At 43.6% G+C, this 24,523-nt stretch overlaps 2 protein-coding genes across 5 annotated transcripts in view; one reads left to right on the top strand and one right to left on the bottom strand.

The window, feature by feature from the left end:
• Positions 1-13,413, top strand: part of CAPN7 (calpain 7) — a 32,616-nt gene extending 19,203 nt beyond the window's left edge. Inside the window, exons 15-21 of one of the 4 annotated variants that reach the window (XM_080639337.1) lie at positions 1,254-1,389; positions 1,849-1,924; positions 4,179-4,324; positions 5,005-5,067; positions 8,008-8,138; positions 9,346-9,438; positions 9,521-13,393. In XM_080639337.1, the coding sequence (XP_080495463.1) occupies positions 1,254-1,389; positions 1,849-1,924; positions 4,179-4,324; positions 5,005-5,067; positions 8,008-8,138; positions 9,346-9,438; positions 9,521-9,665 (790 nt within the window). In that variant the 3' untranslated portion in view covers positions 9,666-13,393. Of the gene's footprint in view, positions 1-1,253; positions 1,390-1,848; positions 1,925-4,178; positions 4,325-5,004; positions 5,068-8,007; positions 8,139-9,345; positions 9,439-9,520 lie in introns of all 4 variants that reach the window. The other 3 variants (XM_080639338.1, XM_080639340.1, XM_080639339.1) reach the window with 3 other exon arrangements.
• Positions 13,414-14,829: 1,416 nt separating this feature from the next.
• Positions 14,830-24,523, bottom strand: part of SH3BP5 (SH3 domain binding protein 5) — a gene marked incomplete at its 5' end in the record, with an annotated part of 50,623 nt that continues 40,929 nt past the window's right edge. Inside the window, 5 exons of the mRNA XM_080639341.1 lie at positions 14,830-15,020; positions 15,366-15,626; positions 18,304-18,523; positions 20,071-20,113; positions 21,983-22,113. Of these exons, the coding sequence (XP_080495467.1) occupies positions 14,839-15,020; positions 15,366-15,626; positions 18,304-18,523; positions 20,071-20,113; positions 21,983-22,113 (837 nt within the window). The 3' untranslated portion in view covers positions 14,830-14,838. The remainder of the gene's footprint in view (positions 15,021-15,365; positions 15,627-18,303; positions 18,524-20,070; positions 20,114-21,982; positions 22,114-24,523) is intronic.

Here is a 24,523-nt window from a genome sequence, read left to right as displayed (position 1 = left end):
ACTTGTCTCCTACCTAGTATCTATCATATTCAGTCTTTTTGTCCCCCAGTTTGAGGATAAGTGTGTGCCTCAGTTTCAGAAAACAAAGGTTTCTCTATTTTTCCTACTCATACTGCACTTTGCCGCTGCTTTCACACTGTTTCTGCATATGTTAGCTCTACACAAGCTCCTTCATTCATAGTTTAACTACTGAGTTTATCTGCGGCTCCTTCCATCTTTGTGTTCAGATTAATTCTAAAATACACTATGGTGATGTAGCAAGCTATGTAACATGTTTGCTAGTCTCAGAGCTCATCTACTAGTCTTTCCTTATATTGTGATTGTCGTACCTCTGTGTAGGGAAATGCCTAGCACAGTGGCAGCCTACATAAAAAGCAGAGTAATGATGGTGCTAATTTAAAGCTTAGTTTATAATGCAGACTTCTATGCCTGCTGTTCAGTTTTAAAAGTGGGGAGGGGGCCAGTTTGACTTAAGTGGCTTTATCCACTTCTGATCCCAGCATGCCATACTTTGCTTTCAATCATCAGCACTTTTTCTTTTTTCAGACTGTTATTTTCCTTGTCCGGACAGTTCATGAGGCAGCAGGCAGATTTTGCAATAGGGTACCTCAAAGATCTGTAACGCTTCATGCAAGTACCCGTCCAAAGAGGAAACAAATGGAATTTTACACTAAAAATTACCTCAATAAAAAACTGGAGAAATAATATTTGGCAGGGTTTTGAAAGTAACCGTAGCTTATATATGGATTTCTATAGTTACAAAAGCACAGGTGTCTTTCATTTAATATCAGTGTATGCAGTCATGACTATAGTCAGGTAGCCCAGACTTCTGAATGGTTTGGCTTTTTCTGTGCTTTGTGTGGTTGCAGTCACCATACCAAGCAGCCAGTCTGTTTGTATTTAGCATTTTTCATCATCACACCTGTATTGCTAAGTAATTTATAAAACAAAGTTGTAAGGTAATGCTTCTGATGTGTTCTGGTGTTGTCCAGCCACTGCAATAGAGTCCAGTGGAATATTGGCCTTCAGTAACTGTGTTACTGATAATAGCTCTGAATAGATGTAGGATCCCTGGCAGTGTTGAAGGCCAGGTTAGATGGAGCTTGGAGCAACCTGGTCTAGCGGAATGTGTCCCTGCAGGGGGTTGGAACTAGATAATTAAGGTCCCCTCGACCTAAACCATTCTGTGATTTGATTTTTAAAGCACCAGATAATGTCTTACTCAACTAATCATGTGTCTGCATTACTTCTAGTACTTGGGATGCCAAGCAAGGTCCCGTGAAGGATGCTTACAGCCTGGCTAATAATCCTCAGTACAAGCTAGAGGTCCAGTGTCCACAAGGTGGAGCTGCCGTCTGGGTCCTGCTCAGCAGGCACATCACCGATAAGGTGCTGGGTTCTTTTCCTGTATTGTGAGTTGTGCAGCATCTTCTGTAAGCCTTTCTGTATAGCTTTCTGTTATTAGTATATCACTGCTTATGTTTCTTGTTCAGGTATTTATGTCTATCTATATGTCTACAGTTTAAATTTAGCAGCTGCATGCACCTGCAAACAAGATCATTGAAATAGACCCAGGTTAAAAATGGAGCTAAGTGATTATATTCCACTATAAAGGTTCTGAAGTAACTTTGAATCCTGGGGCCTGAATTGTTATAAGTGAAACCAGTGGCGGTTTATTTACTTCAGGTATTTTAAAATAAGATTGGATTGGGTATCTCAATAAATACTAATATCATATCATACCATGTGGTGATCAACAGGAATGATAGAATGTGTACTTGATTCTGATAAAGCATTACTTATATTCCACAGAAGTGTACAAATCTACTTGATTTGTGTTTTTTATAGGATGACTTTGCACACAATCGGGAATTCATTACAATGGTTGTATACAAGACTGATGGCAAAAAAGTTTACTATCCAGGTTAGTGTACCTTAATTGCCAAGAAGATTGTTAGAAGGAAATGGAGAATTGCAAAGGATTTTGTGGAGAGAAAAGACATTTTTTGCTTTAAAACTAGAACCCGTACTCCAGGAGGTCAGTCTTCTGACACAGTTGTTTAGGTCAGTGTGACCACCTTCAACAGTCTACACTGCAGAGATAAACCAAGCTGTACATGTTGGAAGTGGCAGTAGTTAGTGCTTAGAGGGAACAGATGATGTGCTTCTGTTTATCTGATAGCATAAGTATTTCCCCCATTTTTGACATTAGTTAAAGGACTATGGCTTCCATTAAATGTAAGTAATCAAGGTTAATTGTTCTGTGAACTTGTAAAGTTTCTAAGCTGGCTCATGAGGTAAAGCTGAACACTTCAACATATGTCAGACTATCAGGTCTGGAATGCTTAAGAAAAATATTTAGATGTCCAAATTTTATGACAGTATTACGCTTGGTAATTGTACATCATATTCTACTCACCTTGAGAAAAAGGGTCTTGGCTTTTGAAGCTTTGTAGCTGTGAAAAAGCTGTGTGTGTTTTATTTCAAGACAAATAGGAGATATGAAACATAGGAAGTTAAGGTAATTTCCAGGTTGAATGGACAGATTGCAACTTTGAGGTAGAGCTAATAATGGTGGGGGGGTTTATTATTTACATCAAGTTAGAATGCTCTGTAAGATATTCCTTGGATTTATTCAGTGAAGGTGCATCCAAAGGCAGATAGGATTTGGCCTGTTGCTTTTACATTTAGGGATCCTCTTTAGAACCAGAGTTGCATTCAGGTAGCCACTCATATGCAACGTGTAATAGCAACAGGTAATGTGAGAGTAGCTTTTAAAGCTCTTTTCACCAAAGAGTGGAATTTGTGGGGTTTTTTTCCCTATTGGAATGGTTGGTAAGGGTTGCATTATTCATCTCTGATCTTATTCAGTGTATTCTGCTAAGTTCCACTAGAATCCAAGCTGTCTTTCTGCAGAAAGCATCTGCTGAGACCTGAGCAAATCATCATCTCTTTTTGCAAGAGCTGATCTTGAAAGCATCTGCTTCTCCATATAGCCCAGGACTTGCTTCTGGTGTTGCTAGTACTTGTGGCAGTGCTTATTTTACAGTGTGTCTTACTGAAAACATTAAGTGGCCAACCAAACACACTTGCATAGTGGAAGAAATTGTTCAATAGTGCTTGAAAGAGACAGTCTTCCACCAAGACCACTAGCAACAACTGGATGATTCATATGTTTTGTCTCACTACCCAAACTCTTTTATAAACTTCTAATCTCACAAGCTCAAACTTGTTTAAATTTTTTTTCCATGGAAATCTATTGGTCAAGCTGCAGTACTATTGTTACCATCTGTTAAAATGAGATGGGAACAAAGCAGGTTGATCCTTTGCAGTGAGGTGAAGATTTCCCTTTCCTAAGCTGCTTATTGTTTTATAGTAATCCTTTCCCCTCTCCCATGTTGCTTTGTGGAAAAAATAAAAGGATGTGATCCTGGGCCTCCTGAAGTAGTTGCTAGACGTGTTCCTGCTTCCCTGAAATGAAAAGTAGTCTGGAAAGAACCAAGTAGAGGCTAAATAACAAATTACATTGTCTAACTGTAAAAGCAAATATTTAGGATGTTTATCATAAGTAGTGCATGTACATTGGTACTGCGAATCAACTACATCTATATAATGATCACAAGGATTTGGAGAGAGAAAGAGAGAGAGAAAGCATGTGTGACTTAGTTAAAGCAATTAACATGTTTTAAAGTCTTGTTTTCCTAGTGGCCAAAGATTCGGCAGCTTGCATTCTGAACTCTCCAGCCAATGGAGAAGGAGCAAACTCCTCAGAGAGAGTTTTAAAGAGTGATCAAAGGTGCCTTATTTTTCTCTTGAAATTTCAGCATCATTGCAGTAGGTCTTCTTTGAGTAGTGACATTGGTGGGAGATGGGTAATCAGTTCTTGAAGGTCATGGGATTTAAGCTGTGCTTTCAAGTGTAGAATTTGTGTCCCATCATGTGTTATGTACGTCTTGATAAGGTTGAAGGTACCAATGATAGTTGCTCTTGCCTGCCCTTTTTATGAGCAAAACTTGAGGCTCTGTTGTTTTGAGAGCACTCAGATCTGCTTACAGTCTAACCTTAATACCAACAATCTGACTTTCCTGGCAAAACTCATTGATACAAAACGGCTGAGAAGTCTACCAGGCTAGGGGATGTTTTGATCAGAGAAAAATGTTCATCCTTCTCTTTTCCAGCTTCTCCTCCTCCATATATTGATGGTATTCGGATCAACAGTCCTCATTATCTGACCAAGATAAAAATGACCTCTCCGGGGCCCTATACGTTTACCTTAGTGGTGTCCCAGTATGAGAAGCAAAACACTATCCATTACACCATCAGGGTATGTATTGTTAGTTTCACAATGAATATAAACAACTAAACTGTAAAATACCCTTTATTTGTAAGTTTGATAAGAAAGTGCACTTCTGGATTGATATTATTATTTTGGGGAGGAAGACTGAGTGATGGAGCAGAACCATTGGATGAAGTGTTTGATAATGTTCTTTGTTTATAGTTAAGACAACATAGTGTGTATGTTTTGAGTAATGAAACTTTAGTAACTAAACTAGCTGGAAAATAATACTTCTATTTCCTAGAATAAAAGATGTATATCTCTGTACAGGCAAAGCATTGACTCTCTTTATATATACAAAATAAGGCTATTTTATATCCCAGTTAACATTTAAAGTTTTCTAACTTCTCCTAAATTCTTGGACTCAGTATTTGGGTTTTTCTGTATCTCCTGAGTCATGTGATGTTCAATGCTTGATGTCTGGTTTTGTCACTGAAAAAGGTAAAATGCAGATCTTCAAGTAGACCTAAGTCTTGTTAGTCCCAGACTACTCTGGATTTTGAATTTCAGACAGACTTGTCTGATGAGTAATATAGGCATGTAGTGAACAAGTATCTAAAAATGATGAGTAGGTAACTCTGCTCTTTTATTTTAACCTGTCATGATTTTGTATCAGAAGTGCAAGATTTTGTATGAATATGTAACCAGCTGCTTCTTTTACAACACAGGTGTATTCCATGTGCAAGTTCACCTTTTCCAAGATCCCCACACCTTACACGATTTCCAAACGGGTAAAGAAATACTTTCTTCTGTGGGGCACTGGATAATAATTCTGGTTTGGCTTTTCCATATTTGAGATGTACAAGGTTTTTAAATATATTTTTATACTACTGCTCAAAAATGCTAGCTTAGGCCATCTTCTGACAAATGACAGTTCTTAATGAGAGCTTAATCTAAGCATCATTAGCACAAGGCCAACCTTCTATTTAAGTTACATACAATTTGCCAGTTAGCTGTTCTGTTAGCATAATTCATACCAGCATAAAAGTCCTTGGGCTGTCTCACTTTCACACCACTCTGGATGGATGGAGGCTTAATTCCACTGGCATTTAGTACGTAAATTCTACCTTCAGTGCAGTGTGTTGATGCAGCTGCACCATTGCAGAAGCACTGCAAAGCCTTTAGAATAGACTGACCTATTTAGAATAACAATCTGTACCCTAATACACAGTTACTCTACAGAGATCAGGTTGATTGTGCTAGTACTACTGTAGAGTAAAACCACTGTAGAAGTGTTGCTCATCTTCCCTTGAAAGAATTGCGTGATTTTCTTGGAAAAATTCTTGGCATGGTGGGACAAAACCAGCACTGACAAACCAAAGGCACCAGTAGCAAGCCTGTGACAAATGCACTTAGGATGGTAATATCACAATATATTACTGTTCCTCAATTTTGCAAAAATGTCTCAAAGGTCTGTAACCACTGGGCTAAGCACTCATGGTGCCAGATGGGATCAATGTGATATCCTGGTGGCAAGTTTCATGTAGAAATGCTCCCTGAGAGTACAGAGGCAGAGCAAGAGCAAAAAAACTAGTCAGAAGCCCAGGCAGTTTTGAGGGCAGCTGCTGTTTGTATTTCAGCTGTCAACATGAGCTGTAGTTATACCTTCAGCTGAAGTATAAATATAGCCAAGGGCTCACAGGATAAAGTAACTTGCATGTATTTTCATGTATTAGCAATTTTATCCTCAAGAAAGAATAAGGCAGCAGCTGTTAACTGTAAGCTCTGTACCTACTATGCCTACCCTGGGGAATCCTACTAGAGGCAGAAGCTTTCTGTCCAAACAGTGATTTCTGTGGGAAGAGGGAAATGAGGCTAGTTTGAGCCATGGTGGAACAGTCAGTTTTCAAGGAGACTCATGCCTGAAGCAGAGGATCACATTACTTTGTGTGGTCAGAGGCGACATGTCAGCTTGCAGCTAGGGTCTTGAGTTCAGACAGTGTTTCATACCAGTTGTTATTTCTGGAACAACCCCTTGAAGTGAGCCTGTTCTGGAGAACACTCAGTAGCTAGAGAGATTCCTGGGAAGAAGACAAGATGATTTGCTTAGTTCGTCCCGAACCCATTGTCCTTTTTAGCTCTTAAGAACTGGGCCTAGTTTGGTGGAATGCTCTAGGAAGTCAAAGCCTCATTGAAGGTGACCAGCCTGTTTGAGGCTGGACATCTGTTTTATGCTGTAGTATGTTTCAAAAGAGCATAAAGTATGTGGAAACCTCCTGTTAATTATTTGAAGATGCATGTCTAGTATTCAAATAAAAGGCATGTTCAACTTATCCAGGGCCAGCTCTGCCTTTATGACTAAATACAAAAGTTAATTGGCTGTGTTTAATGTTTATTTGGTCTTTGCTTAGCAGTCATCACACTTAACTTGCAGATAACTAACTTGCAGTTTACCAGTAACAGCAAGTTCTGTTAGATATATACTTATAGTCTTATACTAAAGTTGAGTGGTTGCCTCTGAGCTCACCAAGGGGATTCTTAGACCTGAGTGCAGCGGAGGTGGAAAAGGCCTGGAAAGCTACAGCAGGCAGCAGGTTTAGGTTCCTGGGTAGTAGTCTGGTGAGGGAAGAAATTCCCCTTGCTTCCAAACTTGCCGTGTTTGAGGCTTTTGGACACAGAGTAAAGGACTTAAATCACAAGAGAAAAAAAGAAATGTTGCTCCTTGTTTGACTGAAAGGGAAGGGAGGTAACAGAAGAAACAGATCTCGGCTATAAATTTGTGTGAATGCCTGGCATGTCTTGCAGGTCTAACCTTTCAGTTTAATGACTAGCAGGAGGAACTTGCAAGCAGATGGCCCATTTCTTAAAGTCGGAGCAGCATTTTTCCTTTTGTATTTCTTTGTCCTTATGGAATCTGTCCTTATGTCTATCTTGTCCCTGTAACACCAGTTATCAGAGTGCACGGAGGTGAATGGACAGGGCTGGAGGCAATGATTTCAAAAGCAAAAGTTACAACACAAGTAGCGTTGGACTTCCTGTAGTGCTGTTGTTTCTTGTTTGGTGCAAGAGGAGTGTGTGAGCAAACAAAATAGCCTGCAGAGTCCAGTTGTCACAGGGTAGATGGGAATATCAAGCTTTTGTTAGATGCAGTTTGTTATAGTCAGTCATTCATTAGTTATTTAATATAGATTGAAAAAAATGCAGTATATTTCCAAGGGATCGGGAGAGGGACTCTTCATCAGGGACTGTAGCGGTAGGACAAGGGGTGATGGGTTTAAACTGCAACAGGGGAAGTTCAGGTTAGATATAAGGAAGAAGTTCTTCCCTGTGAGGGTGGTAAGGCACTGGCACAGGTTGTCCAGAGAAGTGGTAAATACTCCATCCCTGGCAGTGTTCAAGGCCAGGTTGGACAGAGCCTTGGGTGACATGGTCTAGTGTGAGGCGTCCCTGCCCATGGCAGGAGTTGTACCTGGATGATCTTAAGGCCCCTTCCAACCCAAACCAGTCTGTGATTTTATGATCTAAGGCTTTGACGAAGGTGGGTGGATGGCTGCAGTGAAAGTTTCTGAATTCTTAACACAGGCTTTCACTTGCACTTTAAAAATTAGGAGAGATTACTAAAGTAAGTGACCTCTAAAGCGAGAGGAGCCTCTAGTCTTGTTTGTGTGTGTAAATAAGCAATATAAATCCTCAGCATATAAAGTATTTTTTGTACTTTTGACTTCTTTCAGGTTAATGGACAGTGGAAAAGTCACAGTGCTGGAGGATGTGGAAATTTCAGAGACACCTACAAAAATAACCCCATTTATCAATTCCAGCTGGACAAGAATGGACCATTACTAATTGAACTACGGGGACCAAGGTTAGTAGACAGTAAGTGTGCATCAACATAGCGAGAGTATCACATGCTACAGGGAAAGCTTTGTCAGTATCTTCCATGGGGAGGGTGGGAAGCTCCCTGAAAATCCTGAAACAAAGTGTAGGAGGTAGCTCAGCTTTTGTGCTGCTTATGTTTCTAGCTTTACCATCAGTACTTTTAAATGTGTTTTAAACCTGCACATTTGCTACTGAGGAAGTCCTTGACCTACAAGGAAAGCAGGAGCCTTCTTTCTCTTCAGTTTTGCGGTCTGAGCAGAGCTAGGCCTTGCACAGAAGGGAAGAAGGTGTACAAAGGACTTTTTCTTCCTCTTTAATTATGATCATAATTCCTTTAGCATTAGAGCTAATAAGCGAGATATAACCCTTACAGGCTCTCAGTCAGTTGCTGCAGTTCTGAAAGTACATTTACTCTGCCACTAGCAAGCCAGAAGTATTGGATGTCAGTGCCCTATAACGTAGACCTAGGCAGGTCAAATTCCTTTGGCAAAATTAATGATCTACTTCAAACCACCAGTATACAGGGCTTCCAAATAGTATCATCTCCTGACAGGCAGTCAACTGTTTTATCTTTTGCCAAGCTGTGCAGTGCGTCCACAAAATGGCAGTGCTTTTCTGTTGGTCCTCCCCTCTTTGAGGAAGCTTCTGTCATGAAATGGAGTGCAAAGGTGTGTGGCTATACAGTTCCACTAATTAAGCAGGTTTTGTATGTATTTTGTCCTGCATTTGTAGATCATATTTGGGTAGTTTGAATGATGAGGCAGTGGTACCTGTCACGTGCATTAACAGGTAGTAGACAAACTGTCCCAAGTTAGAGTACAACATGAAGAATCCTGCTGAGGTCACTGACATTCATTCCTCTGACAGCAATCAGACCACATCCCAGGATCTGCACCATGTGGCAAGGGGTTGAGTGACCAGACGTTTAACTAGTTGAAGTCTGCTTAAATATGGAGGCAGACTTCTAGCAGGCATTTTCCCTGTACTGTACTCCTGAACCTGAAATGTGCCCTGTCTTCCTCCAAATTCTACATTCATGTCATGGCAAATTTGACTTAACATTTCTGTCACAAATGTGGCAATACTTTTCGATGTCTTCCAGTCATGTTGTCTAGTTTTTAATAAATAGCCCTCTTCATGGTGATCCTGATGACCCAAATAACTATAGTAACAGTCTGTCATGTTGCTTGCAGGCAATACAGTGTTGGTTTTGAACTCATCACAGTCTCGACAGTAGGAGAACCTGGTTCCTATGGCTTTCAGAAAAAGAGCAGTGGTGACTACAGGTAATGCTCACTTAATGAAGTCTTAAGAGGTTTGAAACATACTTCAGATTTTAGTTCTAACAGGTAGTTTCTTTTATCATAGGTGTGGATTTTGCTACTTGGAAGTGGAGAACATAGTTGCTGGAGTTTACAACATTATCCCTACCACATTCCTGCCTCAACAAGAGGGTCCTTTTTTCTTAGACTTCAACAGTACTACTCCTCTTAAGGTATCACAGCTGCAGTGAGGAGACAGATCTATACATTCCTGTTTCAGGATGTGATTTTGATCTGTCCCACTGTCTGAGAACAGGTGGACAACTCCTAGTACACATACACAGAAAATAAGATCATTCTAAGTTACAGCCAAAAGCATGGCATTGTGGGTTTGCCAGTTTAATTGTTGCAGACAACTGTGGGAGTTGCTGCTATGGTATTGGAGCAAGCACTGCTCAACAGGCTAAGTGATTATAGTCAAATGGCAGACTCCATTTATTGCAATTTTTTCACACTTCAGAGTCTAGCGAGTTAAGGGAAAAAGCCCTCACAGTGACATTCTCTTCTCCCAAATTACAGGGTATATGGGTTTAAGATTTTATTCTTAGAAGTAAACGTGTAAGGAAAAAAAAAATGTTCTTGAGTATCTGCTTATTCAGTCTCAAGACCAAATAGCTTTTCCTACCTATTTGTGCTGCCATCTTGAGTGTTTTCAGCATTGAACTAGTTCTGACATCTAAAGGTAAACTGCTACTGCTGAGCATATAGTATTCCAGACGAACATGTTCAGCTTATCCAGGATACGTATATTGGAGTAAAGAAAAAGGAAGATTCTGGCTTTAGCTATTGCTAAAAGAAAAGCAATGGCTTCACTCATGTTATGTGTACTTGAGAGCTGTCACTTCATACCTGCATTATTTTAGTACATAATATTACAGCACAAGGTACGCTATGGCTTTCTTCCTACTTTCTTCCCTACTTTCATTCTATGGCTCAAAGATCCAGATCAGCAGTAAAAACAGGAGGTTAGGCAGCAGCATACGGAGAGTGCAGTAAATCCTTCATTTAGCAAGTGGGAAGGGTTTTCATCTGCAGGTGCACTAGAAAAGTCCCCCCGTATCTGCTGAGGCAATCTCCTTTGCTGGTGTGAGGAGGTAGGGAACTACGCATCATTTGCATCTTAGAAAGATAATGAAAATAAACATGTCTTTACTATGTGTTCAGCCTGAAGGGGAATGATCAGTTAAACTTCTCTCCCTAATAAACTCCAGCTCTAAGAAATACACTTGCTGCTCCTATTAGACCAGACATCTTCTGGTACCTCTTCTAAGTTGAGACCAGTGAATGAATCGAGCACTTGGCCAGTGTTGTCAGCAGGAGCAGGGGCAGAGTTTTTAATAAAATAGTGGAAGTAACGTTAGTGCAGAACAGGATGTTTTTACAAGATGCCTTTATGTGCTTTTCATAGAATTGTGGAATGGTTTGGGTTGGAAAGGACCATAACATCATCCAGGTCCAACCCCGTGTCATAGGCAGGGGACACCTCACACTAGACCTTGACTCCCAAGGCTCTGTCCAACCTAGCCTTGAACACTGACAGGGATGGAGCATTTACCAGTCGTGTGGGCAACCTGTGCCCAAATGGCTTTTAGCTGAGGTTAAACTGGAGTGGCAATGGAGTCCTGCATATATTTCTCACCTGTAAAGTTAGTTAGGAAGTCTCAACTGAGAATGTGCTTGACAAAACCAAAGGTTTTGCCAGAACCGCTTGCTTTCACTACTGTGTTCTTGCACATCCTTTGCTGTTTGAGATCAGGCTGGTAGGCTTGTCTACAGTAGAATCTGTTGTCGTTCTTCTGTCTGCTCTGCAGGAAGGGGTTTTTCTTTCCTGTCTTGAGCACAAGCTAGTGCCAAACCTTATACTGGATCAGATGAGTGTAAGGCTCAGTTTTCATGATGTGCTAAAGTAAAAGCAAGGAATGTACTCACTTCCTTAAGGACAAAGGCTCCTGTCCCCACCAGGATCCACTGACATTTCTTGCATATGCAGGACAGGCACTGGATTGTGCTTATCCCCATAAGCACACAGGGTCTAAGGTTAGTATCAGTGTCCATTACAGTGCAAGACTTATTCAGATATTGCACCTACATGAACAGTATAAGTTTCCTCCCTTCAGATATAGGACAGAATACTCAGGTGGAATATTGAAAAGTAAATACAACATATTCTTATAAATTCTAGTATACAGATTCTGCTTGTGGCAAATTACTTTTATAATAAAATTTTCTTACCTTTTTTTCTTAGAGAAAAAAAGTTCATGTCAACACTTATGATTTGCTTTGATATTTTCTATGTATCTATATAATTCTATATTATTTCCACAAATAAAGCAGGAAAAATTACAGGAAAGTGTAGATCCTTAGATTTTTAAACACAGCATCTAGGTTAAGCTTTTATTTCCTCGATACCCCCTTACCATTTTTGATCCATGTGACAGAGACTATAAGATGCAGATGCAAGCATGGAAGTGTTATGCAGCAAGGCATTTACATAGCTGCCCAACAGCTCAGCCTGTATCAAAGGTACACTGGTCATGTTACTTCCAGTTTCACAGCCAGGTACCTCTTGCCCCTTAAGTCTTTTCTGCCTGTAAACCTGCAGTTCAGGCCTTTAAACATTCAAATACAAAGCCTCATGAAATACACCAAAAAGCATCCTGCTCTCCCAAGTTGTTTAGCACATGCTGGGCAGTTGTGACTACTACCTGAGCAACACAATGAGGGATATGATGGGCAAAATGAAAGCCAGTTACTCTAAGGGGCTTTAAGAGGATTTAGGTTTTGATTTACTAAGTACCAAGGGAAGACTACTGCAAAGGGGAATGACTTTCAATTCTCTGTCAGCAATGCAGAGGGGTAGATGGAGATAGCCTCTGCACGAGCTCTGGCATTCTCATCAGACTCTGCAAAGCCTTGTTTGTAGAGTTTTGGGTTTTTTTTGAGTCCTACTTAAAAGCCCCATAGTGCTGCTCTTATAGCTGAGGATGAGCCAGCTTCACAGACACACCTCCCCAGTTTGTTTTGTTTGTTAGGGAGAGACAGGTTAATATTTGATTACTCCAATCTATCAGTTCTCAAAAACTCAGTCAGAGGAAGTACTGTGGATGAATGGTATCAACAGCTTCTATCCCATCTGCCTCATGAGTCTGAGATTCAGCCCTGGTTTCCTCATGCAGGTTTCATGTAACTCATTTGTACAATGATTAAGCACTTGATCATACAATCTATGCCAAGTTTGACCAACAGCTAATTAGAATAAAGTCTGTGTACTTACAGTAGTGGTCTTCATGACTTAGTCAAAAAGGACATTTACATTGTTTGATTAATACCAAAGAAGTTAAATTCCTAAGTCAACTTTTGCTTTATACATTCTCACTTCAGCTGAAGTGATCACATATACTTTGATACACCAGAGGCTTATTTTTATACCCTTGAAGGCAGCTACCATCGTATCACGCTTCAGAACACACAAAGAGCTCCAGCAGACAACAGCTTAACTACAAATGTTTAAGCAGAAATATGTAATATAATGTGCCACTTCTGTACGGCTTTGCATTTTGTATTGTCAGTCCCAGCTTTTCCCCAGGTAATGGTCAGATCAGAACTGGAACCATGGACTTCTTTCCTAAGCAGTGACTGGGCTGGGAAATGCTAGCAAGGAAAGAATTCAGCCTTTGGGGCTTCAGAAGATGTAAATGTATAAATAATTAAAGCTATTAAAGCTTAACAGCTGTAATGTGTTGAATCTAATTTTTATGAAAAGGGTTTCTGTACCTCCAGCTCAGCATGGCCTTACAGGAAATGTCAGCAGTGTTAAGGATAGAGCTGTTTGTTACATATTAGAATGTCTCCCTCGCTCCTGCACACGATGGGATTTTGGAAAACCTGACTAAAGCGCTGGTCTTGTGCAGCTTAAAATAAAAAGCACATCAGGTTTGCAGGGATTCAGGAAGCTGAAAGGAGGTAGGTGTTGTCTATGTACTGTGAAGGATTCTAATACCAGAGTGACACCAGGCTGCAGCAGGAGTGCATCTTCAAAGACTAAACTTGCTGCGGGAGAAAATTCGGTTCTTGGCGCTTGAGATGAGATGGATTTGGCTTGCACTGAGTCGGAATGTGGAAAACAAAAATGTTTACTGTAGTGTGAAGAATCTTACATTAACTTTGAGATACACAAGCTGTGGCAGGGACGAAATACAGCAGGACTGCAAAAACATAGAATAGAAAACACTTTGGGCAATACTAAAATTCCCATCAAATTAATGATAGAAATGGATGGTTTCGATAAAATGGTGCTTTCAGAAACGCTTAGCTACCAAAACTGAAGAGTCCTAGGATTTTTTACTACCACTTATTAGCATAATTACCAGACACTACTACTGCCTAACAGCTGCTGGCAAAACACACCCTTGCCCTGTCTAGTTTTATTGAACAGTTTCTCTAGGGCATACTAAAATCCCAAGTCCCTTAACAGTTAAAAAAACCCACACGGTACAACCTACGGAGAAGCTTAAAAACACATTGTCAATCTACACTGGCAATTCCTTGTCTTCATGCATATTCCAAGGGTGAATCCCTTACCAAAACTGTTCTGAAAACACATCCACAACTCCCATTTTGGAGGAAGAAGAACCCCAAAACACTTAAAGTGCTGAAAAATAATACTTCACTTCTCAGGGAAGGGAAAGGCCAAGGAGCCAACCGACTCTTTTTGGTCACTGGAATCACCCTTGGAGTCCAAGCCAGACTTGGGAAGAAGGTCTGAAAGGGCCACCGCTGTTACCATCATCTGCCTGTCTCTCAGCACCAGTTTTTATTGGCGTGACTCATCTTCATCCCTTCTGTGAGCACCAAGGGAAAAGTGAAGGCTTTTAGACCCTGCACATGCAACAGCTGTCCTGTATACAAAATATTTCTACAGTTTCAGCATAATACAGACAAATACAGATATTTAAAGAATATACCACTTAGAAGATCCACCATATCTAAAGAGCATTTCGTTCTACAAAACTGAAGCCAAACTGCTCTCTGCAAAAGTCTGGCTTGAATTTCAGACCCTCTACTGGCGTGAGTTTCCACGAGAACATTACTAGTTATTGCTTCAGCCGGCTGCTACAAAATAAGTTACAAAGTCTGTGAAACAAGAGTACAGCTTAAACAGTTGATAACGCATCCGGCCTACAAAAGATTTACTGAATAAAAAACTTCAGCCCTCCACATCAATTAGACTTAGTGCAGTTTTAAATTCTCAGAGTAAACGCTTCAGATTTGGCATATATTATTGGCACAATGTTCTTCAAACACTTAGAAGTTCATATATAAATATCTATACTCCCATTAATCAGGACAGGGCACAAAGAAGACTCAGCCAATCTGGGCAGCTTTTCTGCCTGAGCATATTCCCTCTTTGATTTTCATGCACTGGAGGGAGAGCTGCTTCATTCGGTTATCCAGAGCCAGCCCTTCAGTGGAGCTGTTCCTGTTGCTGCTCCTATTCTTGTTCACTCTGTCACTTGTCTTGTTCTCAGCCCCTTCTGCCCTATCCCCTGCAAAGAAAGGAGAGAAAAAAAAACAACCCAAAACTCAGATTTTCCTTAAAATAAAGGTCCCATCAGAATCTCAATGATGACTTATTTTGTGAGATACCTCAAACCCCTCCACCAAGACAGAACTGGGGAAGCTTCCCAGCCAAGAAAAGCATCCTTACAACACTTTAGATGCCACTGTTACCTGTGGGATGCAGGGCTTTCAGGAACTGCCTTTCCCAAGGAAGCAGCCAGCTGGTCAGAGCTCAGTGAGCTGGCAATATGCCTAGAGGAGCTGAGAAGGTTTTCCTGCTCCCCTCATAAAGCTGAGCAGCATTGGCCCAGAGTGTATCCAGCTGTGCATACCTCTATCAGCTTCACACTCAGGGGAGGATGCTCCACTGCATTCACTTCGGGGGCCAAGGACAGGAAAGATCATCCCGAATTCAGATAGGGATACAGGGCTGGGCAGATCCAGGCTTCCAGGTCGCATTGCAGGAGGAAACTGAGTGGGCACCTCGCAGGGACTCGTAGGACCAGAGCTGAAGCTGGACACGGACTGAGTTTCTGAATCTTCTTCAGATACGAAGCTGCTGCCATTGTCATCCTCAAACACTTCTGAAGCCACTGCAATGTTCAAAGAATATTCCAGTGAGCAAACCTACCTCCCTCCTGCACCTTCCCAGGCAAAGGCAGCTTCCCAGGTTTGCATCCTCTGTACATGCGTGCACTGCTAACCCACCGGCTGCCTCTTCTTGCACACTGTCCCCTTTGCAAAGCTATAATCTGGCATTTCACACGCAGATCACAAAGGCCTGACTGTGCTTCAGGGAACAGCACACCCGCCAGCCGTGCCAAACCAGCTCTACTCTACCTACTGCTCCTCATGCCAAGATGCTCTTGGATCGTTGCTGCCCTCAGTCCAGCAGGCCTTGTTCACTTCTGGTCTGCAGTATGTAACTCAGGCCAGGGCCAGGTCCCCTGTGCCCACCTCACCCAGGACCACCTTGATCCTGGCAGGGACTCCTCTTTCCTTGAGGCTCAGATTTAGAAGATGTAGCTCCAGGGGCAGATTGCTTCCATTTTACCTTCCCACTTCTGCAGTTAAAATGCAGCATGAACTCCCAAGATCTCTTTTTGGATGAGGATCACCAAGCAACACTGCATTAAAACCAGCCCCACCCACAGATATCATTTTCCCTGCTCCTGTTTGCTCAGATCTGAATCCTAATTAAAGCAAACCAACCCCAAACTGTCTGGCTAAAGTAAGCTGCAGGGTCTTTGTTAGAAACAGGAGGCGGAATCCATTAAGGGAGGGTCTATTTTGTGCAACATAATGGTGTTGATTTTGCTAAAATTGGACATTTTCAAACTTGGCTCATTGTGGGATGGGGACCCGTGAACCAGAGACTCTGCACACCATAATCCCACTGAGATCCAAAGGGGTTTTTGCATGCATCAGCCTCTCCACAACAAACACATGTGCTGCAATCACACTGGTCTGAAGTCCCATGAACAGCAAGACATTTACAGTGACCTGAGGTTATCTGCAGCTATGCCTCCCTATGAGTCCTGCCATTGCTAGGCTCAGAACCACCTGCAAAGAGCAGCAGGAGCAAAACAGTTAATGAAATGGCTCAAAGAAGAAGTTCCAGACTCATTCTGTGATGCCGGGGTTCACAGGCACCCCGGACACAGAGGGTGCCAACAGACGCGTCCAGTTACAGGAGTCCTCTGCTTGGCAAGAAGCACTGACATCAGCGGGTCTACAAGCAGCACAACTTAAACCATAGCTTACTTGTCACCATCACGGTTGTACCATAACACTCAGGAGCACCTGCTAGGGCCAAGACACTCCTACTGCTGCTAAGGTGGTTCATTTGTTCAGCTCCAGCAGACAGAAATCAAAATATGAAAAGGCCCTGGTGGAACCCCATACACACATTACAATGCATGAGAGCTTAACCCGTTGAGGCCTTTTTGGGTACTATGGCAGGCTGTTAGCCCTGCCGTATCAGTCTAGTGCCTGTGCTGGCACTAGACACAACCTGGAGTCCTTCCACCTCTGTCAAGCTGTGCAATTCAAGGATAGGGATGAGCCCGCGCCCCTGAACACCTTTCAGCACAAGAAAACCCTCAACTCAGTTATACCTAAGGCTCCTGGGAGGCCTTTGGTGCAAGCTGGGGGGGCTTGTGGGTATCCAAAGAGGCAACCCCTGTCTGACTCGGAAAGCCTCAGCTGTGGGACTTCAGGGTGGCAGAAGACAATGCAGCCGTACCAAAGCCTCACTGCATCAGCTGGCCCAGACACTGCACTCCTTGCAGTGGCAACCCTGGTGCCCGCTGCACAGCACGGAGTGAGCTCCATTGTACATCGTATGAAAGCTCCTGCCACTGCAGAGGAAGGCCAGCCCAGGGCTGCCTCCCAGCTCCCATGGCACAGATGGGCTGTACCACAGACCTACAGGGCCTCAGCACTGCACGCACCAGTGTCTATGAGGAAACTGCACATTCAGCCTTTGGGAACTGGGGTCGTGTAGTTACAAATTCCTGCAATCCTGACCTCTACTTTTCCCTGCAGAGTGAGTGGCTGCGTGGTACTGAGCTACCAGCTGGATTTAAACCATGACAGTTACCTAGGACTGGAGCTCATTCAGTGATTGCTGTTGTTACCCAAGAGAAAAGTCTCTCCTAGAGAGCCTCTCAGTACACTGCATTAGCATACTGCTGCTTCTTCACTTCCCTTGCTCGCAGCACACATGTTCTGCCAAAATCACATATTGGCCCAAGATCCTGCAGTGTGAAGGAGCTTATCCTTACACCCTTCCTGGGTGAGCATCATGCCTCTCTGCACTACTGTAGCCGCAACTTTAGCCCCCCTGCCACAGGTCCAACACTGCAAGACAAGTGCTTGATCCAAGAGGTCTGTTTTCAACCAGTCTGCTGCCTCGACAGCCTGGCTCAATGATCTGCCACCTCCTGTGACCGCTCTGGGCAAGTCACCAACAGCAGCAGCAGAGGCATGAAAGTTCAAAGGATGCTTTGAAGCACATCAATTTTGTCTTTTCATAACAGCACTGTACAAAACCCAGCAGTGATGCTAAGGGAGCAGCTGATGCGCTTCAACTCCTATCATTTCCCTTTGCAAACTGGCTATTAAGGAACACAATCAACTGCAACAGTCACAACAGCCAGCAAATTTCAAGCTGCAGAATACACAGAGCGATCACTTGCTCATATCCTCAGTGTTTTATTTTATGATGCTGACGGGATATTTCCAGGCACGGGAGTGCTCTGTACTCACCGGAGATGGTGTCTGACTCCGGTTTACTTGCTGACAGGTCTTCCACAGAGGTATTGTTCCCTTCAGCACCCACACCACATCCTCGGGGCCCCATGGCAGTGGAGCGTCTCCTCTCGTGAATCTCATCTGAGATCATCTCCAGGTTTTTCAAGGCAGTTTTATACTCTCCCTTTGCCAGGGCCAGTTTTGCCTGCAGATCATCCACTGTTTTCTTCAGTTGCTAACAAGGAGGACAGGTATTAGAGGTGCTTTCATTACAAATGACATGGATGCAGTTCTCTGTTATGTGTCTGTGGAACTTGGCTCTGCTCAGGCAAGCCAGCATAAACCAGGGTTGGTATCTAGGTGATGGAGAGTTCATAACTCACAAGCACCCCAGCTCGAGCAGTGGCACTTGTGGAGGAGACAGCAGCAAGGCACACCATGGGATCCAGGGGCTGCGACTGCCTCTGATATGTGGTGACAGCCCCTGGCTGAGCACAGAGCAGGGTCCCCCCCCACTAACATGCAGCTTTCAACAGTATGCTGCTGCTTATCTCACAACCCTCAGGGCACAGCACGGCTGTGGGTCATCCCTGAAGGGGCTCAGGTTCACTCTCTGAGCACCAAATCCATCCCTTCTTGGTTACTAAAGCTGCAGACTAGAAAGCAGCAAGCCTCAAATCCTGACAGCTGGAATACAGCAGTTTCCACATCTTCAGGCACAAACTCCATTCTACAGTAAGGGCAAAAGTGTTGGACACCCTGTCTCCCAAAGGTAAAACACTGCTTATGTATCTGCAGCTGTCTTAACTCTGTTTTATATTGTACATTAAAAGCAGTTTGTGCTGTCTTTTGTAGTGTGTTTTACACAACCACCCCTTCTTCAGGAGAGCACGGAGCAGCTGTCACAGAAAAGCAACAGGCCCCCAAACAGCAGCAGGCCTTTGCCCATGGGGAAAAGGGCACTTCTTAGAAGATGCCTCTTGCCAGAAGGGATTATTGGGCTGGCACCCAGCCCAGGGTGGGCAAGATTCACCTCTGACCACAGCTATGCAGGCAAGCAAGACGGAGGAGCAGGGGACAGCCCAAGCCTAAATCCTGGCAAGGAAAAGGTGTGCACCAGAGTCTCTGAGCCTTACGGAGAGAGCTGCTGCGTCTCAGACCAGGGAAGGGCTCACAAGACATGTGTGGGACATACCTTGCATCCCAGGCAAGGAATGGGAATCTTTAGCTAGGCTCCAACTGAGCCTTCTCGCACCCATGGCCAACAGTGCAAGGCATCGTGCTCCTCTCAGACCCCGTGCATATCCCACACACCTACAGCACCAGCCACTACACTGCAACTCAGAGCAGCCAGGCTCCCAGTTTTGGGGGGCCACATGCGGCGTAAGTCACTCAAATAGAGAGTGGTTCCCATGAACTGACCCAAGCAGTGACAGAAATGAGCACCCCAAGCACAGTTAAACAGCCTGATGCGTAAAACACTGGGGGGGAGGAAACACCAAAGACCAAACCAACCCCAGGACTTGGTCCCAAAGCCCAAGACAATCCCCAGACTGTTCAGCTCTGGCAATAAGCAGCAGGGTTCAAACACTTCTTTCACACAAGGAAACAAAGTCTCTCAGTCTTTTATCTTTAAAAATGTGCTTAGCAAATTGCTCGAGACATCCTGAACTGATCTGGTTTTGTGCAGAAACGCAGCGCAGTTGTCAGAGCACTTTAGATGTAACTTCAGTATTTACCGTAAGCAGTAAAGCTTCAGATGGATCTGAATTACACACGTACCTCTAGCTGGACATAGTACTTCGCCTTGAGTTCAAAATAAGGTCTGTGGGGAAACAAAGAACCGTTGTTTACAATCACTGGCACTGAATGGGGAGTACTGGAGTGGGAGCTGCTCTCTCTGTAGCATTAAGATAGCTATTTAGTGTTCCATTGCAATTCCAAGACTACTATCTAGATGATAGAACTCAGACGTGTTCTCAAGATCTCTCTTTTCCCCTCTAATATATCTATTCCTCGAGAGCCTTTTGACCTAAATACAGTTTTGAGTTGAGGCCTAGATTCTCCCAGGTATCTGAAGGCAACATCCCGCTCCAGGTGCAGCATCCTCTCTGTATCCATCACAGCACATCACTCCACAAAGGGCGAGCCTTAAGCTTCCCCGTGATCAGATCTGGGGGTGGAGGGGAGGTTCTTGGGCTCTTCAGTGAAGGAGCAGGGATGAAGGGAGGTCAGAGCATCACACACGCGGGCACAGAGCTTCCCTCCTGCTGCGCAGCAGTCAGACGACTGACCTCTCCAGCATCCCCATGCATGACTTCAAATACACCCGCAATAAGCCTGTTTGCGCCATCAGGCATCTTCCACTTTAAAACTAGGTTAGAACTGGCATTTCTGTACAGCCCTTATTAAAGGATCTCCAGAATACTCTATGCAGGTGGTTTTTGCTGAAGTCAGCCCTGCTGTGAGACAAAGGAGTAAGCTGGGATCCTTCCAGCCCATCCTGAGGAGGATGACACAAGACAACACCCCCATGACGGTAGTTCCAGCAAGGAAATGAAGATTCAGAAAGCAAATCATAAGAGAGGCAGCTGGGGCATCAGGCTCAGCACCATCAGTGTGATAAGAAAGTATGCAGGACCCCACTGACCACTTACCATGGTCTTTATTTTGCATCTTATTGCAAGGAAAGGGCTCTTAGCAGCCAAAATACTTGTCAGATATTGCTCTTATCCAGAGGAACCTGCCATTTAGTGACCTGGTGATGTTTTTCCCAGTCCCTGAGCAGTGCTAGACAAACAGCACGCAGCTCATTCTCAGAGGCCGTGCTGCCACACTGTTCCGACAAAGGTGCTTGAATCTGCCTTAGGAAGTGCTAATCCTTTCTTGAATTGAGCAAACACCAATCAAAATAGGCTTTTGGTTGACCGATTTCCCCAAAAAGTCATTTCTAGATGGAGGGATTAAAAACTAAATACAGCAAGCAGACTGTTTAGACAAGCTACAGTCTGGAGATAGAGGAAATGAGTGTGAAATATAAAGGGAATTAAGAATTGGTTGTAAATCAGGGCCAAAATTTTAAGCAGGTTCTGAGCAAGAAGCTGTTTCATCAAATGCAGACACATTTATTAATGACACTGCTTAGCTATGCTCTCTGAAATGCATTTTCTTCCCCAAGAACAGCGCTCTCACAGCTTTGCTATGGCAGCATTAGGAAGTAAACAAGTCTGATGTACAGCACTGATGCAGTCTCGCACCTTTCAGGGCTCTGTCACTTGCTTTGTCGCTCTGCTAACTAGAAAGAACTAAACTGCAAACAGTCCTAAGCCGCAAAACATCTACACACAGAGCTCTGCAGCTCTGTAGACAGCATCTATGTAAATCCCACAAGCCTGTTTCTCGAATCACAGTCCACCAAAGGGTTCAATGCACTAGAGAAAGATCAAGGATGTGCCCAGAAAAGGTTTCTATTGCACTTAGGTCACCAGTCTGCCACATCAGGTGCTTCACAGGACACTTAGAAGGACAACAAATGCAAAGACAAATGCCAGTACCAACTGTGCTGTGAGGCTGTTGCATGCCGATAGGAGCCCAAAGAAGAGGTACAAAGGGCAACACACACAAAACCCCACAGAAATGATAGTTCCCCCAACCAGATTTCCCCACGAAACTCATCTCCAAATGTAAAACTTACTTTGATTTATTGATGGCTCTTTTCAGCTTCTTCTCCAGTTGTTTCATCCTTCCCATAGCAGCATTGTATTTGGCTGCAGTCTCCTTGTGAACCAACTCACTTCTCGTTTTGGTCTGTTCTGCCTCCATGACCTTCAACAGGATAAAACCCAGGTTGAGTGGCAAGACACAATGATCCATTTCTTATCATTTCAATAAACAGCATCTCTATAATCTCTCCAATCAGTTCATGCCAGGAAAGTGAGGGTGTAGGAAACACATACTTTCAATGAACCCACTTAAAAGTCTTTCCTGAAATGAGCAGCAATATGCCAGATTTGCAAACACTGCGTTAATTATGACAGAGGTGTTGCAGCTTCTTGCATAACCTCTCTTACAGGAAGTTCAGATGAGTCTCACATTTTGGGATCATCCATTTCTTAACCCAGCCAAGGGAGCAGAGTAGTGCTAGCAGAAGTCACCCATTGAACAGCCTCCTGCTCCTCTCTGCAGGCTGCTCAGCCCCCAGACGCAGTCCCACCACTCGGGGAAGGGCTGAAAACCAAGCACAGCAGTGGGAGGGCTGAATCACCAGGGAAAAGCGTGTCCGATGACTGCCTGTTTGCAGAAGGCCAGGAAGCTTTTCTCTCAAAGCATCTGACCAGCCTCAAATCATGGTTTCAACACTAAAACGCAGAGGTTTGAGCCCTCAGCTGACACCCCCATAATGCAAACAGGGGAAGACTGCCCACTGTCAGGCAGGCAGATGCTTAATGCGCTGCTGCCCCAGGCCCAGCACATCAGCCACTGTCCATAAGGAAGATTCGTCTTCTTTAATGCACGAGCCATCAAGATTTGGACAGGGAGGTAACAGATTTGGTTAAAGTAAGAAAAGTGGTGATGCAATCCCAGAATCCCAGCCTGGTTTGGGTTGGAAGGGACCTTAAAGCTCATCCAATTCCAACCCCTGCCATGGGCAGGGACACCTTCCACTGGAGCAGCTTGCTCCAAGCCCCTGTGTCCAACCTGGCCTTGAACACTGCCAGGGATGGGGCAGCCACAGCTTCTCTGGGCACCCTGTGCCAGCACCTCAGCACCCTCACAGGGAAGAGCTTCTGCCTAAGAGCTCATCTCAGTCTCCCCTCTGGCAGGTTAAAGCCATGAGTCCAATCTGTATAATTTCTTTCATGATGAAAATAAAGAATATTGCCTTGATTATTTTGGGTGAGCAAACCAAATCTGAGCCCCCTCTTCAATCTCGAAATATGATGCTATTCTTTTTTGACATATTTATGATCGTCCTAGAATCCACATGGAGCAATCGATTCGGCCAGTGTCCTATGAACACTTTCATTTCATTCTTGAGTGATGGTTCAGTGGTTGTAGGTTTTGCAGCAGAACTGATTAGAATTTAGTATCATACAGATACAATTGATAAAAGCATGATGAAAGTAGGCCCCACAGAAGCCTTCACCAGTAGATGAAGCGTTTACACAAAAACATGATTCAAGGTAATCAGTATTAAAATAACAAAAAAGATATAAAAATCTCCAAAAGAACAGAGAGGAGGACATAAATCAGACATCACTGAACATAAGGTTACTTAATGATTTGCTGTAGGGGTGGAATGTACATCTCCAGAGGAGAAAGCAGGCAGTCTACAGGCTCCCTTCTCTTGTAGCTATGAATGCATCCATACAAAAAATGGCAGGACTTGGTTTTCACCAGTCCTGGGTCTCAAAATGCCTCAGCTTTGACCACAACTTCAAGCGCAGTTTGCTCCAACTGGCTCCCACCACTAGAACACACATCTGAGCTCTCAGATCCAGACAGAATAGTCAAGATTTCCTCATTTTAGACAACCTCACCCACAGAGCTCTGATTTCCTGAAAGCATTCCAGCCGTCAGGCTGAACTGCACAGGGAAAAGAGCACAGTCAGCCTTGACTTGCCTGGAGTGCTGCTCCTCCCAGGAAAACTGTCATGGTGTCCTTTCTGATTCCTAACTGAAAGCATGAAACTGCTATATGTTATCAGATTGATAACAGGCTCTCTCCTGCATCCCGAAGTGTATCAGCATCAACTAGAAGCTCCTGGTGCCACAACCTGAGGCCACATTTTGCTCATCTGCACACACCACTTATTAAACAAAGAAGTTGCTACAGGACTATGAGAAAGAAAGGTTTCCAAAGGCTCTTTTGATCAGATATAAAACAATATCCTCATCTCCAACACCCTTCAACTATTTCATAAATAAGGCACCCGGGAGGGGAAGGGAGGGGAGGAAGGAAGACAGAAAGGAATCCGCCAGATTGATAACAGGCTCTCTCCTGCATCCTGAAAGCACACTGCAGCTTCTTATCTTGAGCAGCTGTTTGAAAACTAGCTGGATGCAGTGACTTCCCTTAGCGAAATACGTCAGACAAGGCTGGTTTTAGCACGGAAGCGTCTTAAATTGAAACGCCGTCTCCACAGACTGCACAAAAGCACCTTGCTTGTGGTGTGGCAAGGAAACTGCAACTTTAAAGTGCTGGAAGCCACAAAATAATGGAGCAGCTGGAATT

Source organism: Psittacula echo (genome assembly GCF_963264785.1).
Source record: "Psittacula echo genome assembly, chromosome: 2".
NCBI classification, from domain to species: Eukaryota; Metazoa; Chordata; class Aves; order Psittaciformes; family Psittacidae; genus Psittacula; species Psittacula echo.
Note: the sequence above shows the minus strand (reverse complement) of the source record. Positions and strands in the feature narration are given on the sequence as shown.